Genomic DNA, 16,669 nt, shown 5'->3' on the forward strand with positions numbered 1-16,669 from the left:
AATAATCCCCAGTGTTGGAGGTGGTGGTGCCTGCTGGGAGGTGTTTAGGTGATGGGGGCAGATTCTTCATGAATGGCTTGGTGCTGCCCTTGTAATAATGAGCAAGTTCTTGCTCAGAGTTCACAGAAGATCTGGTTGTTTAAAAGAGTGTGGCACCTCCCCATCTGTCTCTTGCTCTAGCTCTTGCTATGTGATACACCAGCTCCCCATTTGCCTTCTGCCATGACTGTAAGCTCCCTGAGGCTCTCACCAGAAACAGATGCTGGCACCACACTTCCTGTACAGTCTGCAGAACCATGAGCCAATTAAAGCTCTTTTCTTTATAAGTTACCAGTCTCAAGTATTCCTTTATAGCAACACACAAATGGTCTAATACAGTTCCCAACCCTATTAGAAAATGGTTAAGTGTGAAGAACGTTGGCATGGAGCAGTGCCATGTTACTCCTTTCCTGGAAGACCATGTGCCTCATCCCAGCCATTCAGTTCAGCTTCCTGCCTGCTGCCCACCTCCAGTTGTGCATTTGAGTTGTAGCACCAAAGCAGAAACACCCTGAGCCTCATGAATGGCCAAGTTTCCTGATGTTCTTAGTCAGAAAATACTAAGAGATGACCCAGTTCCCTTAATGCCCTTCCTACGAAGCCCACCCAATGTAAGAAGAGAATCATGCAGATACTTAGGTAGCTGTTTTTTGCCACAGCACTTAAATTTTTCTGATGAACTTTCTCTATTTTCAATAAATTTTACTTTAAAACTCACTGTAATTTTTTCCTTACAGCATGGTTTTAATCCAAGTACATTAGAACCGCATGGAAAACTTGAAGGCTTAACATCGCTAAGGTGATGAAAAAAGTAGAAGAATTTTACAGATACTGAGGACTTTTCTGAAGAAACTTTATAATCTAACAGGCTCATTAATCACGCAAGTTTAGACTCAGGAAAAAGCAGATAGCAGGAAAACTTTTTAAACTAGATTTCTTTCCTCAATTTCCCTACACAATTAATTTTTGATTCTTGTATTTTTCTGCCTTACAGCACTTCAGTACTTTTAAAAATATTCCATGTATAGTTGACTGATAACCATCTCATATTACTTTTACAAAATGCCAGAGCATGGCTCCTTATTTTAATTTTTCTGTTGGCAATATTTATGACATAATCATAAAAATGTCTTTTGATGAAAAATCTTTTAAATGAAAAGTGTTATCCACCATCTTCTATCCCAAGAAAAGAAAGCCTATAGTAGTTTTTAAGTTAGGATCCCCAGTTTTAAAAATTCACACTTGAGACTCGAAAACAGAGGTTGACAAATATTTTTTCTGTAAAGAGCCAGATAATAAATATTTCAGGCTTTGACGATCATACAGTATTTGTCGTAACTACTCAACCTCACTATTGTAATACAAAAGCAACCATAGATAATATGTAAAGGAATAAGTGTGGTTGTGTTCTAATAAAACTTTGTCTACACGTGGCAGCTGGATTTAGTATATGAGTTATAGTTTGCCAACCCCTGATAATATCAACTTGTTCCCCGGCTATCTACTATATAGCTAGATACCCACATGGAAATGCTAAGGAATTTAGTGTAGTTTCACATTCTTTTTCACAGAGTTGGAGACATTTTGGATGTCTCTTTCAATCTCCATTATATGCTCAGTAGTGGGAAAGACCTATCCTAGGGATCTTTGCTTTAGTAGGCACTCAAGCGTTTATTGAATTAGTCGTAAATGAGTAAGGCCTGAGTTCTCCTTGCATACCAATATCTGCAGAGCACCCATTCTGTCTCATCCAGCTCCAATACACTTCAAATTGCTTTGCTAAAATAACTCAAGTTTAATATCCCAGAAGGCTGGAAGATCTCGGGTGGTAGGGCTTTCCTCTCTTACTTTGTAGGAAAGTTATGAGATCTGTACTTCTGTTATGGATAAATATAGTCACAATACTTTTCTATAGAAAGAAAAAGCATGTGTGTTCACATGTATGTGTATATATGTTAGAAGAGCAGTCAGCTAAGTACATTCCATAAGAAAATCCAGAAGATTTTTTTCATGTTTACCAGACCATCAAGGTTGCACTGGTGAGAGGGGCCACAGCATCACTAAGAGTTTTAGCGGCTGCTCTCGTTGGATTGTCAGAGTTCAGCTCATTGGTAACAATGGGGATGAAGAGAATTTGAAACAATCTGGGCCAGATGGCAGCACTTTACTGCCAGAAGCCAGGGGATTGATTGTACTTTACCATAAAATGGGGCAAGGTTGAAGGCAAGGCTAAGGGTGTTTGAACTGAAAGGGGTTATGGAGATGATGAAAATAACATTGAATCCATAGAGGCAAAATAGATTGGTAGCCAACAAGGGTGCTGCTTCATATAAACATTCAAAAGAAGGCAAGAATGGATGGGCAGCAGACTAAGGATGGTCACCCCAGTAGAAAGTCATGATCCATTGCCCAGATTCCAGATATGAGGCAATTTTCAGACCCAGAAACCATTGGCTCAATAGGTGACAAGCCCACAGAAGGAAGAACCCTGAAATATCATAAACTGTTAATTTTCCTCCAAAGAGATCTGTTATCATCTACTTGAAAAAATAATCAATGAGAAAAGAGGACTACCTAGGTATTCTTATAGGCTTGGGTCTGAATTAATGTTGATTCAGAGTTCCAAATCATCACATTAGAGTGAAGGGATACAGCAGGTAATAAACAGAACTTTGGTCAAAGTCTAGCACTCAGTGGGTCCGGTAGGTCTGCGGATTCCTCCAGTAGTCATTTCCCTAGGCCCTGAATGCATAATTGGGACTGACATCCTTGGCTGCTGGAGTAAGCGCGACCTTTCTCATTGTAACCAAACAAGAATTAGTATAACAGGGAAGGCAACATGGAAGCTTCTGAAACTGCACCCTCACGCTCCCACCTTCTTCACTGCTGTCCTTTCTCCAGCTCTAGATAAGATGGTGAATAAAAAATAGTGTGCGGTGGCTCACGTCTGTAATCCCTGCACTTTGGGAGGCCAAGGCAGGTGGATCACGAGGTCAAGAGATCGAGACCATTCTGGTCAACATGGTGAAACCCCGTTTCTACTAAAAATACAAAAAAAAATTAGCTGGGCATGGTGGTGCGTGCGCCTGTAATCCCAGCTACTCAGGAGGCTGAGGCAGGAGAATTGCCTGAACCCAGGAGATGGAGATTGCAGTGAGCCGAGATTGCGCCATTGCACTACAGCCTGGGTAACAAGAGCGAAACTCCGTCTCAAAAAAATAAATAAATAAATAAATAATGTATATATATAGTACTTGGTGGCAGGGGAGGAGTGAGAAATAGCAGAAATTAGGGCTAGTCAAAAGGATTTTAAGACTGCACAAGGTGGTGGTTCATATAATAGCACCATTTAATTCATGAGTCTCATCACTGCAAAATCCAAATGAATCTTAGAGTAGTTCTAGCCTAGGGAAAAATCAACTAATAACTCCAATGGTGGCTACTGTACTTGATGTGTTATCTTGGATAGTAGAGATTAATACAGTGTCAGGTACATGGTGTTCAGTCATACCATATTTGGCATTCTTTCCTACCTCAATTGGGAAAGATCAGAAATGATTTGCATTTACATGGAACAGACAATGATACATGTTTACACGTTTTTTTTTCTGAGTTGGAGTCTCGCTCTTGTTGCCTAGGCTGGAGTGCAGTGGCATGATCTTGGGTTAGTGCAACCTCCACCTCCAAGGTTCAAGCAGTTCTCTACCTCAGTATCCCAAATAGCTAGGATTACAGGCACCTGCCATCATGCCTGGCTGATTTTTGTATTTTTAGTAGAGATGGGGTTTCTCCATCTTGGCCAGGCTGGTCTTGAACTCCTGACCTCATGATCCATCCACCTCAGCCTCTCAAAGTGCTGGGATTACAGATGTGAGCCTTGCCTAATTTTTGTAATTTTTAGTGGAGACAGGGTTTTGCCATGTCGGCCAGGATGGTCTCAAATTCCTGACCTCAGGTGATCCACATGCTCCGGCCTCCCAAAGTACTGGGATTACAGACATGAGCTATTGATTTTGTCCTGTGGCTATGTTAACTCCTACTCTTTTTTTTTTTTTTGAGACGGAGTTTCACTCTTGTTACCCAGGCTGGAGTGTAATGGCGTGATCTCGGCTCACCACAACCTCCGCCTCCTGGGTTCAGGCAATTCTCCTGCCTTAGCCTCTCCTGAGTAGCTGGGATTACAGGCATGCGCCACCATGCCCAGCTAATATTTTGTATTTTTAGTAGAGACGGGGTTTCACCGTGTTGACCAGGATGGTCTCGATCTCTTGACCTCGTGATCCACTGGCCTCGGCCTCCCAAAGTGCTGGGATTACAGGTTTGAGCCACCGCGCCCGGCCTACTCCTACTCTTTATCATAATGTAATCGGAGGAGATCTGGGCTGTCTGGACATCTGGCACAATGTCATGTTATCAGTCAGGATGAACAAGAAGTGGCTAGTACACTAGAGGCCTTGGTATGACACATTCAACACAGAATATGGGAGTTAAAGTTGGTGGTGATTGAGGCAACTTCTACTCTTGTAAAGTTTTTAGGGGTCCAGCTTTGCCAAGGGCATGTAAGTTTATCTTTTCCAAAAGACAAATTGCTGCATTTTGTCTCTCCTATCAAAATTCTTGTGGGACTCTTTGGCTTACGGTGGCCACATATTGCACATTTAGGCATATGCTGCAGCCTATATACTGAATGGCATGAAAGACTCCCTGCTTTGAGTGGAGCTTAAAGCAGGAAAGGTTCTGCAGGAAAGAAGGGCTATGATATGAACTGCCCTGAGGCTTGGCTCATGTGATTGGTAAACTCTACAATGCTGGAGGTGTTGGTGAGAGGAAAATATGCAGTATAATGTGTATGGGGTGTGTGTGTGTGTGTGTGTGTGTGTGCGCGCGCACGCACACACACACATCATAGCACCGATGTCTGGGGTTGTGGGGAAAGATCATGCCGTCTGTAACAGAGACTTATACATCTATTAAAGAAGAGTGCCTCATGTGTTACTGAGGTGCCATAGAGACAGAATTCTTGACTACAGGATACCAAGTAACAATGTAACTGGAACTGCCCATTATGAGCCAGGTTCTGTCAGACCCACAGAGTCATCAAATCAGACACGTCCAGCAGCAGTCCACAGAGATCAAATTGTACATCCGAGATCAAGCCTAAACAAGACTAGAAGTCATAAGGTAACTGCATGAGCAGGTGGTGCAGGTCCCCATGTCACCCACCACTACAGCACCAGCACCCCTCCTTCAGATCATGTGCCTGACAGTATGTGGGTCCCATGTGACAAGCTAAAGGAGGAGAAAAAGCCTGAGCGTGTTTAATGTACTGGTCAGCTCAGGGTATGGAGGCAAGTTAAAAATGGGCAGTGATTTCATTACACTTGGGGTGGTGGGTGTGGCACTTGAGGAAATGGTAAGGAAAATCATGTCAATGGACAAAACTCAGAGTCATGCACCTGTTCCCTATTTCATGTGGAGAACAAATGGCTTGGGATGGGACTATATATCTACTCATGGATGGAGGTGAACTGTCTGAACAGCCGGTCAGGGACCTGGAGGAGAAGGACTGAAAAATTGCAGACAAGAATGTTTGGTGGGAAAGGAGTGTGTGTGAACCTGTACAAGTGGACACAGTTTGTGAAGATTTTTGGCTCTCATATGAATGAACACCAGAAAGCATCAATCACAGAAGGTTGTTCAATCACCAACCAACCAAGTAGACAAAATGACTAAGCCAGCTGACAGCAGGCAGTCTCTGAGCTGATGTGATGGACACTTGAGCAGAGGAGCCGCAGTGCAGAGAGAGAAGCTGTGCATGGGCTCTGTCTCACACCTCGGTACTAATGTCTCTGCAAGTCTAATCTGCCAGCAACAGGGAAAAACACTGCTCCAAATATGGCATCTTCTTCAAGGAGGTGATCTTCAATCATGATTTTCCTTGTGGGAGGGGATCAATGTGCATCCAACAAAAATAGCAGCACATTAGACATTTTCTTGAAAAATCCTGGGAATTTTAATGCCTTCAGTGCCTAATTTTAGTGCCCAGATTACCCTCAATGTTGGGTCATTTCCGGGCTTCAGCCTCATGCCTATTAAGTTGAATGAGCATAGTCGTACAAATTACTCAGGAAGGGAAAACCAACCAATGAACTATGTTTGTTTTGTTTTGTTTTTTGAGACAGAGCCTCGCTCTGTCTACCAGGCTGGAGTGCAGTGAAGTGTGGTGATGCAATCTCACCTCACTGCAACCCCCACATCCTGGGTTCAAGTGATTCTCCTGCCTCAGCCTCCTGAGTAGCTGGGACTACGGGTGCATGCCACCATGCCCTACTTTTTGTATTTTTAGTAGAGATGGTGTTTCACCATGTTGACCAGGCTGGTCTCAAACTCCTGACCTCATGATGCACCCACCTTGGCCTCCTAAAGTGCTGGGATTACAGGGGTGAGCCACCATGCACAGCAGGACTATGGTATCTTTACCAACCATATCTGAAACATTAAATCAATAGTGTAGACAAAATTTTTAGTCTCATATTAGGCATATAATGCTAGTTGCTTCATAAATGTTAGTTGAGTAATTATCAGTAAGACCATTGGCCTTGAAGTTAGAATTTGGAAATTTGACATTTTAATGGAAATTATTATAAGATGCTATGTCCCCATTCCTATCTTAAAATAATTTTATAACTTCAGTTTTTCTCAATAACTTTGTGTCAGCCTATGGACATCAAGCTCTGCCTAGCATTAATAACGATGTCCTCAGGGGCTGATGGACTGTATAAGGGCATGCTTGTTCTTTACTTAGCATTTGGAGTCTCCTTTTCTCTAGTTGATGTATTTGCTGTTATATTCCTTGGCTCCTGTTCAGACTTACAGATATCTGTGGACACTGAGATGCTACAGTCAAGGTTGAGAGAAACGGAAACTAGCCTAAATTAAAGAGGACTTAGAAGACATTTGGCATGGCAATGACAGTTCTCTAAGCTTTTGGGAAGTTGGGCTGGCACCTGGAAAAGGGTCAGTGGCAGGGCTTTGTGTGTGTGTGTGTGCACACGCATGTGTGTAACATGCTCTCTTTCCTTTTTTTCCCTGTCCCATTCTCTTATTCATTACGCACATGACTTAAAATGGTTGTTCTAGCTTTTACAAAACTTAACTTTTTATTTCAAATGTCAAGTACCATCTATGAAGTCTCTCTGGTTTTTAGTTCCAACTATCAAGAATGGGAATGATCTTCAAACAGCCAACAAATTGCCTTTTTCTGAATCACCTTTGGACAGACAAAGAGAGAGACCTGGGCCACAGAAGTTCCGTGGCATAAACACAGCTGTCTAGGCCCAGCCCTTACATGTTGCTTTGTGCCTGGCAGGTCCTAGGGACGGGACTTAACATTTAATTTTGATCGTAAATTAGCGCTGGAAAAGTTATGTATAGTTCTGCTAAATACTCTACATGTTTCCATTTTCATCCTGATTTATTTACATTTAAGGGAACTTTTCTGCTTTAGATGATACTCAAGGAACATTGCAAGGATTTGAGTTTCTTATTTTTTTCCCCTGACTTTTCCCATCTCATTCTATACCCAGAATTGTATTAAAAACAACTTCGCATGCTACTCCAGGGAACACCAACATACACATTCACGGGAAACTACTTTTCTTTGAGATCAACTTAACTCAGACCGAATGGTTGACCAGCTCCAAGGAATGTGGAAGTCCATTTCTTGTGAAAATTTTGAAGACTATATGAAGGAACTGGGTGAGCTATGTTTACTTGCATAACATATCCAGCAAAATGGCCATTTTGATAGCACAGAACTTTCTCTGTATAAAATAATATTAATCTTCAACTCACTAATTTTTCACATAGAAAAAAAATATTGATTCAGTACCAAGATACAGTTCTATGCAAAACTACGTTGGAGTTGACAATAATTCCTCATATAAGTTACCATGAATTTACATAAACAAAGCAGGCCTGTACCTTACACTAAACAGCAAGTGATTTTAATAAATGTTTTAAAACAAAAACCACAACTATTTTTAAAGTAATTATTTTGTAAATATTTGCTCTAAGCTTTAGGGATCTTCAGAATAGACTTCAGAATAGATCTTATTTTTCAGCTTCTACTGGCTGCTGACTTTCCTTAGTATGTGGTGGCAATACTCCAAACTTTGCTCCCATTTTCTTTTCTTTCTTTCTTTCTTTTTTTTTGAACTCTACACACTCCTGGAAAATTTGCTCCCATTTTCACACTGCTCTCTCTTCTTCTGTAGTATAGCATCCCTCTTCCTCCCTCTTAAAAGGAAATTTGTGATTATGTTTGAGGTCTGCTCTGATAATCCAGGATAAACTCCCCATCTCAAGATCCTTAAATTAACTATATCTGCAAAGTCCCCTAACATATAAAGGTAACGTTCACAGGTTCCAGGGATTAGGACGCGAATATCCTTAGGAACCATTATCCAATCTGTCACATCCTGTGATCATGTTGTATGATATGAATTCCATGAACTACATTATAGTACTTTTCCCAGTGTGTCTTCCCTTAGAATTTTAACTTAGGTATTGTAGTATATGTAATGTTGTTTCTACTGAAAATACTCCTATGTGTGCTGCACAGAGCTATGTGTACAAGGATGTTCACTGCATAATTATTTGTAATTACAAAAATAGAAACAAATGAATTGCTCATCAAAAGAGAGACAGTCAAAATAAATTCTGGTCTATACACATTGTGGAATATTATATACTACGAAAAAGTACATATCTATATGTAGTCACATGGAAAATTTTCAAGACATATAGATAAGGGAAAAAGCAAGTTGAAAAACAATAGATATAACTTTTTTGTTTTTTGAGACAGAGTTTTGCTCCTGTTGCCCAGGCTGAAGTGCAATGGCATGATCTCAGCTCACCACAATCTCCGCCTCCTGGGTTCAAGCAATTCTCTTGCCTCAGCCTCCCGAGTAGCTGGGATTATAGCCATGCGCCACCACATCCGGCTAATTTTGTATTTTAATAGAGATGAGCTTTCTCCATGTTGATCAGGCTGGTCTCAAACTCCTGACTTCAGATGATCCACCCACCTTGGCCTTCCAAAGTGTTGGGATTGCAGGCATGAACCACAGCACCCAGCCAACGTTTATATTTTTTAAAATCCTATAAATAATGATGATGGTTGTACAACATTGTGATATACTCAATACCACTGAATTGTAACTTAAAATGGTAAATTTATGTTATGAATATTTTACCACAATAAAAACATACATCATTGAGGAAGCAAACCCATATATGTATACATGTAAGAATATAAGTGAAGAGCTAAGTAGCTGGAAGAATCCATTCCAAAGTATTTTGTTTGTATGTGAGTGCATATAATTTTAAAATAGGGAGATGGTTTATAGTTTTAATGAGATTTTCAAAGGGGTCCAAAAATCAACAAGATTAATAACTATTGGACTAGTCAAAAAGGATGATCACTAAACAAAAATTAAAGACAGATTTTTTTTTCTGCAAAAATAGTCTATTTTAGCATGTAATGATGGAGCTGCTTGCTTGGGATACATGAACTCATGCAGCATTAAATCTGTTCAACTGGCAAACCTCCTAGTTAGCAAAGAATTATACAGATAATGTTGAATTTTTGGAGTCAACAACAGATTTAAGTATTGTATTGAATGCAATGTATTTGTAATTCTTTATGTGAAAAGATAACATTCCTTTTTATCTGGTTTTCAGGTATAGGAAAAGCCAGCAGGAAACTGGGCTGTTTGGCAAAACCCACTGTGACCATCAGTACAGATGGAGATGTCATCACAATAAAAACCAAAAGCATCTTTAAAAATAATGAGATCTCCTTTAAACTAGGAGAAGAGTTTGAGGAAGTCACACCAGCTGGCCACAAAACAAAGGTGAGGCCTATGACAGACGTTCAGATATGTTTCAAAAGAATATTAGAAATCATCCTAGGTAAGTAAGCAATTCTAGCAAACATGTCTAAAGTCCTTATGAGAAGCTTTTGTCTAAAACATAGGTCTAAGGAGGTCACATATGAAGATACAAATCTTCTGGGATGCTTGTGAAAAATGCCTCCTGCTCACTGCCATTCCCAAAGGCTCTGATGTCTGGGGTAGGCACCCAAAAATTGCATTTTTAATCAATTTGATGTACATGCTTAGCAGACCACATTTTGAGAATCATTTCCCTAGATTACTGTTTGGTCCTCTCAGAAACAAATGTTTCCCTAACCATTTTGTAGCAGTTTTTCACACATAGAATTACAGTGAATAAACCTTGTATGAGCTGCTAGAGATAAGGTTATGGCATCATAACAGTGAACACAACCTGCAGTAACTTAACACAATGGGGATTTATTTCTAACTTACAGTACATCCATAGTGTCAGGTGGCGTTGGGGAGGTTTGTGTGTGTGTAGTGGAGTAAACAGGAAATCTGCTCCTCCTCATCTCTCAGGGATCCAGGTTAAAAGAGATTCAACTACCCTGTATCTTTACCTGCAGAAATTGTGGTCTTCCCCAACACTAAGGTAGATATAGAGACACTGGGCTTTTTATTGCCTCACCCTGAAAGTGCTACACAGAGTTTTCATTCATATCCAAGGAGCACGTATCTCAGGAATACATTATTTATTTGTAATATGTAATTTACTTCTATACTTACTGCTTACAGTCTTTTTCCCTACAACAAAATGTAAGCTCATCCAAAACAGGATTTCCTGTCTGTTTCACAGAACCCAGTGCTTGGTCAAAACAGTCATTCAATAAATATTTGTTATTTGAATAAATGAGCTCAATAGACAATTGTTAAACTATATGGAGGGTAATATCCTGATAAAATGAACTGTCATAACATGGTAATAGTTACTAAATGAATCTGAGAGTTTAAGTTCTTGTACCACATAAAATGGAAGAAAAGTTTTGACTTAAATTTTTAAAAATTTACTAGAATAAAAAAGCTAGTTTGGGTGCAGTGGCTCATGCCTGTAATACGAGCACTTTGGAAGGTCAAAGCAGTGGGGTGCTTGATGCCAGGAAGGAGTCTGAGACCAGCCTGAGCAGCATAGCAGGACCCCGCTTCTACACAAAATACAGCAATTAGCCACTGTGGTGGCGCGTGCCTATAGTTCCAGCTACTCAAGAGACTAAGGTGGGAGGATTGTTGGAGCACAGGAGGTTGAAGCTGCAGTGAGCCATAATCGCACCACTGCATTCCAGCCTGGATGACAGAATGAGACCCTATCTCCAACAACAACAACACAATAGAAAATATTATTGGGATAAGAAGAGGAAAGAAGCCTTCTTTAAGTAAGCTCATATAATGAGAGTTTGAATTAGTTTCACATGAATTATTACTATTATTGACACTGGGTCTCTGTTACCCAAGCTGGAGTGCAGTGGTTCAATCTTGGCTCACTGCAGCTTCAACCCCCTGGGCTCAGGTGATTCTCTCACCTCAGCCTCCTCAGAGTAGCTGGGACTACAGGCATATGCCACCACACCTGGCTAATTTATTTTTTGTAGAGATGGGGGTCTCACTGTGTTGCCCAGGCTGGAGTTTCACATTTATTTTGAAAGTTAAAATGTATTTGTAACTCTTTATGCAAAAAGATAATACTATGCTTACACAAAGATCAGAAGAACATTTCACAGCTGGGCATGGTGGTTCATGCCTATAATACCAGCACTTTGGGAGGCAGAGGTAGGCAGATCACAAGGTCAGGAGATTGAGACCATCCTGGCAAACATAGTGAAACCCCATTTCTACTAAAACTACAAAAATTAGTTGGGCGTGGTGGCACATTCCTGTAATCCAGCTACTCAGGAGGCTGAGGCAAAAGAATTGCTTGAACCATGGAGTCGGAGGTTGCAGTGAGCCGAGATCGTGCCACTGCACTCCAGCCTGGGCAACAAGAGTGAAACTTCATCTCAAAAAAAAAAACAAAAAAAAAAAACCATTTCTTCAATATAACATTATTACAGTTTTACTCTTGTGAAACCTTTTCTCTTCAGCAGAATTAGCCGACAGATTTACTGCTGACAAAATCTTAAAATAAACGGGATTGTCAACACCATTCTAAAACTACCTGAGAGTATTACAACAACTAAAAAGAATTTAGCACTTGATAAAATTTTAGTATTGAAATAAAACAATCTGATCTGAATTTAGTTTTTTTTGTTTTTGTTTTGTTTTGTTTTCAGAATAAAGTAACCTTAGATCATGAGTCCCTGATTCAAGTTCAGGACTGGAATGGCGAAGAAACCACCATAACAAGAAAGCTGGTGGATGGAAAAATGGTAGTGGTGAGTGAGCTGGTCTTTTCTATCTTCCTAACTTCTGCAACAACTACTGTAAAATCACTCAGATGACTTCTTCTAAAACAATGAAAATGAATGCCATTTTTCTTTTTCTCATAGTTTATGAGAATGAGAAAAAATCATGAGATAAATGTATAATCATAAGCATTATATAGAATAGGCATCCCCAAACTATGGCCCGCGGGCCACATGCGGCCCCCTGAGGCCATTTATCTGGCCCCCCTCCACACTTCAGGAAGGGGCACCTCTTTCACGTGTGGTCAATGAGAGGAGCACAGTATGTGGCGACCCTCCAACGGTCTGAGGGACAGTGAACTGGCCCCTTGTGTAAAAAGTTTGGGGACACCTGATATAGAACGTGTATGAATTGAGGAACTAAGAAACTAAAGAGAATGAAATATTATGTAGCGTAAGTCTTTGGTGCACAGGTAAAGCAAAGCAAGGCTGTATTTGTACAATGTAGATTTTAGCAGGGATTGAGGGTTGTTGCCAATCCTCTACTCCATGCCAGGATTAACTTCTTATTGTTTTTCCATCTCAACACCGAACAAAAACACGAAAAGGAATTCTAAACCAGGAATAAGAAACTGAAGTGATTTTTTTTTTTTTTTTTTTTTTTTTGGTGTACGAATGAGTCAATGCATGTCACTACCATGTTCCTATGTTTTCATGTATTATTTCTCCAATTTCCACAATAATCCTGTAAGGTAATGCTTATTATCCCATTTAATAGTGAGGAAACTGAGATTCAGACATTGACTTACCTAAGGATATACAACTAGAAAAATGTGGGGGTACTGGGATTAGAAGTCAGGTTGTTTTCATTGAAAAATCTGTATTTTATAGAATCCATCCTGCTCCCTTTCAGATGGTCTCCCAAGTCATCTTCCCCATTCTCCAGAGTAGAGGGATGTGTGTTCATAATTTTCCTCCTCCCAAACCCTTATTTACACCAAAATGAATAAAATGGTAATGTTCTACATAATACAAAATAGTTCTAAGGGAATATGCGAGATATGTGTGTGTAGGTTACAAAAATCTAACCTCGTTTCTTAATACAATGATATTTTTTCTTTCTACAATGAAGAATACATGTTATTCCTGAGATAGTCACAAGGGGAAGACTAAGGATGATTGATTTTATTGCTGTTTATAATGATATTAGCCAATAAACAGAAAGGTTTTATAGTTCATTAAGAAGAACACTAAATTCAGAATCCGAGGATGTGGATTTCCACCCCTGCCATTCAGTACTTATATGACTTTGGACAATTCATTTAATCTCTTCAAATTCAGATTCCTTGCCTTTAAGATGTAGACAATGTCTTTGGCAAAGGTTTTCTGAGAGAAGTAAATATCATCATGTGTATAGTAGTGCCCTGAAAACCATAAAATACTACATCAAAGTAAGCTAGTATTATTATTTACAAAATGTAGAGTATGTAAAATAGCAAAAATGCATCAATGTTGGCATTTAAAATACTTAAATGAAAACTTCAAATTCCAAATTGTATACCTTGCTTTATAAATAAATAAACATGATATATACCCTATACATACCACATACATGTGATTTCCCATATATAGGTTGTTTAGAACATGGCAAAATCAGCTAACAAATAGGTCCTATGTATAGTCTATATAGATATCTTTCAATATTATTAAGGAATGTCTGTATGCATAGTAAATGTCAGTTTCCCCAACTATACTGAAATACCTCACCTTTCTTTTGTCTTATAGGAAAGCACTGTGAACAATGTTATCTGCACACGAACATACGAGAAAGTATCTTCAAACTCAATATCAAACTCTTAAGGCTTTCTCAGGCTGTCCTCCAAACTACTGAGGTTGTTTAAATACAACTCCAAAGTAAAGTATTATGACTGTTAATATGAGAGAGTCTTTCTTTGCAGAAGCATCAACAGTTTTGCTTGCCAAGTTGAATATGCCTGTATCTGTAGTACTTTGGCATTGGCGGGCATGAGAATCCAGGTTGATATATCCTGTTCAATGAAAGGCTGGGATAATATTTTCAGAGAGGCACTTCATGTTGATTGTTTCTTATAATACATTTTATGTCCACCCTCTAAATTCAACATAATCTTCGCTTTATTGGGAGAATAATATTTTTTAATAAATAGGATACAGCACACCTCACAGGTACACCTTAGCTATATATGAAAAGATAAGAGACACTTCTAGAACTAAGGCAGTCAATGACATTCTAATGTAAATACCAAACTGGTATGACAGAGGACACCATACCCAGTATCACTGAAAGCTACCTCGGAGAATATTCTGTTTTACTAGCACAAAATCTCATGCACTGTTTTGCTTAGGAGAGATTTTAGAAACTGTGTGGACTGAACACCTTATTATGTGGATGGGGGAAACAGGCCCAAGTCAGTTAATTGTACACTTCACTATCACTCAGATGGAAGAATTAGAACCAGAATCCATGTTGCCCAGTTATTAACGTTACAACCATAGCAAAGGGAAATCAGATTGGGATAGTTAAGTAGAAAGAGACTCATGGTGTACAATTATGAACCAAATGTAATACTACATCATACTCATTCTTATTCTCAAGAATGAGAATGATCTTCAAACAGCCAACAAATTGGCTTTTTCTGAATCACCTTTGGACAAAGAGACCTGGACACAGAAGTTCCGTGGCATAAACACAGCTGTCCAGGCCCAGCCCTTACATGTCGCTTTGTGCCTGGCAGGTCCTAGGGAAGGGACTTAACATTTAGTTTTGATCGTAAATTAGTGTTGGAAAAGTTATATCTAGTTCTGCTACACACTCCACCATGTTTCCATTTTCATCTTGACTTATTTATATTTAAGAGAGCTTTTTTCTGGTTTAGATGATACTCAAGGAACATTGCAAGGATTTGAGTTCCTTATTTTTTTCCCCTGACTTTTCTCATCTCATTCTATACCCAGAACTGTATTAAAAACAAGTTCCCATGCTACTCCAGGGAACACCAACATACACATATACAGGAAACCAGTTTTCTTTGAGATCATGTTACTAATGAATAACAAACTTCCATTTGTCTTAAAATGTGTGGCAGGATGCCAGCTAAGTCCAGATGAGGACACAGAGTTTTACTATTTGAACCTGAGACCTGTCATTGTTTATTTGTCTGAACTGATATATGGGGGATCTCAGTCTTCTGGTAGATGTGGGAGAAGCGCTTGTTTATGTTTTGGTGCACTGAAATGACAAAAAGGACAATGGAAGGCATTGAAAGATATCTGTACCCCAAGCTGCTTGGACTGGACAGAGAGGATTTGAGGCAGATGCCAAAGGAGCTGTTTTCCTGAGGTCCTGTGGATGTATGTGGATGTGAGCAGCTTGACTGTTGGCCCAGGTAACAGCTTGCTGCGAAGACCGGAGAGAGGCAGTCTCTCTATTGGAAAGGAGCCCAGCACTGCTCTGACACCTCTAGGGTTAGTAGCTAGGGGAACTTTGAAAAACAGTGCTCCTGGATTTCACGTTAGGGTGTCTTGCCTGCCGTGGTTATGGAGACACTCTTGTAGGCAATAAGAACCAGTGCAGGAGTTAGCAGATACCAGGAGAACATAGGAAAGATAGCCCTGATGACTCTCAGGAACACCTGGGGGCCAGGGCTGGAAGGAGGATGGGCTTTGCAAGGGCTTGAGTTTTTCATGAGCAAGGGCATGACACGGGATATAGACGTTAATATAATTTCAGTTGTCAACAATCTGATAAAATCTAGGGGTGTCTGAGTACTTAACTGAAAAAACAACCCACAAAAATACCACAACAGCAACTGCAGATTTCTGGAAGAGGTGAGCAGCCTGCCCAGCCTTCTCATTTTCTTTATGCAGTTGAGAATCATTAAAGTAGAAAGTCATTCACTGTGGTTGATGGAAGTGCGTATCTCTCAGGAATGATTGAGAAACTGACTTAAATAAACCAAATCAAACAAGACATACCACTGCTCCAAAGTGATGTTGTAATTCAGGATTTGCTGCACGTCTGCCGTGCACCAGGCACTGCGTGAGAGCTGGGAATAGGAGAATTAAGTAATGTTTGCCACCCTTGATCAACTCCATAGAGAAGTGATATATTGGAAAAATATCACATGGGTGCACTAATCTCCAGGAATGTATAAGCAACAGATTATAAAACAAATATTTCTTTCTTTTCTTTCTTATTTATTTTATTTTATTTTTTTTTGAGACGAAATCTTGCTCTGTTGTCCAGGCTGGAGTGCAGTGGTGCAATCTCAGCTCACTGCAACTTCCACCTCCCAG

At 39.8% G+C, this 16,669-nt stretch overlaps 1 protein-coding gene across 1 annotated transcript in view; it reads left to right on the forward strand.

Moving 5' to 3' along the window:
• The window catches only part of FABP12 (fatty acid binding protein 12), a 77,969-nt gene extending 62,122 nt beyond the window's left edge, over window positions 1-15,847 (forward strand). Inside the window, exons 3-6 of the mRNA XM_003940177.4 lie at window positions 7,626-7,797; window positions 9,784-9,956; window positions 12,263-12,364; window positions 14,120-15,847. Coding sequence (XP_003940226.3) covers window positions 7,725-7,797; window positions 9,784-9,956; window positions 12,263-12,364; window positions 14,120-14,194 — 423 coding nt within the window. The 5' untranslated portion in view covers window positions 7,626-7,724 and the 3' untranslated portion in view covers window positions 14,195-15,847. The remainder of the gene's footprint in view (window positions 1-7,625; window positions 7,798-9,783; window positions 9,957-12,262; window positions 12,365-14,119) is intronic.
• Window positions 15,848-16,669: the final 822 nt, after the last annotated feature.

The sequence above is a fragment of the Saimiri boliviensis genome, chromosome 15 (assembly GCF_048565385.1).
Source record: "Saimiri boliviensis isolate mSaiBol1 chromosome 15, mSaiBol1.pri, whole genome shotgun sequence".
NCBI lineage: Eukaryota > Metazoa > Chordata > Mammalia > Primates > Cebidae > Saimiri > Saimiri boliviensis.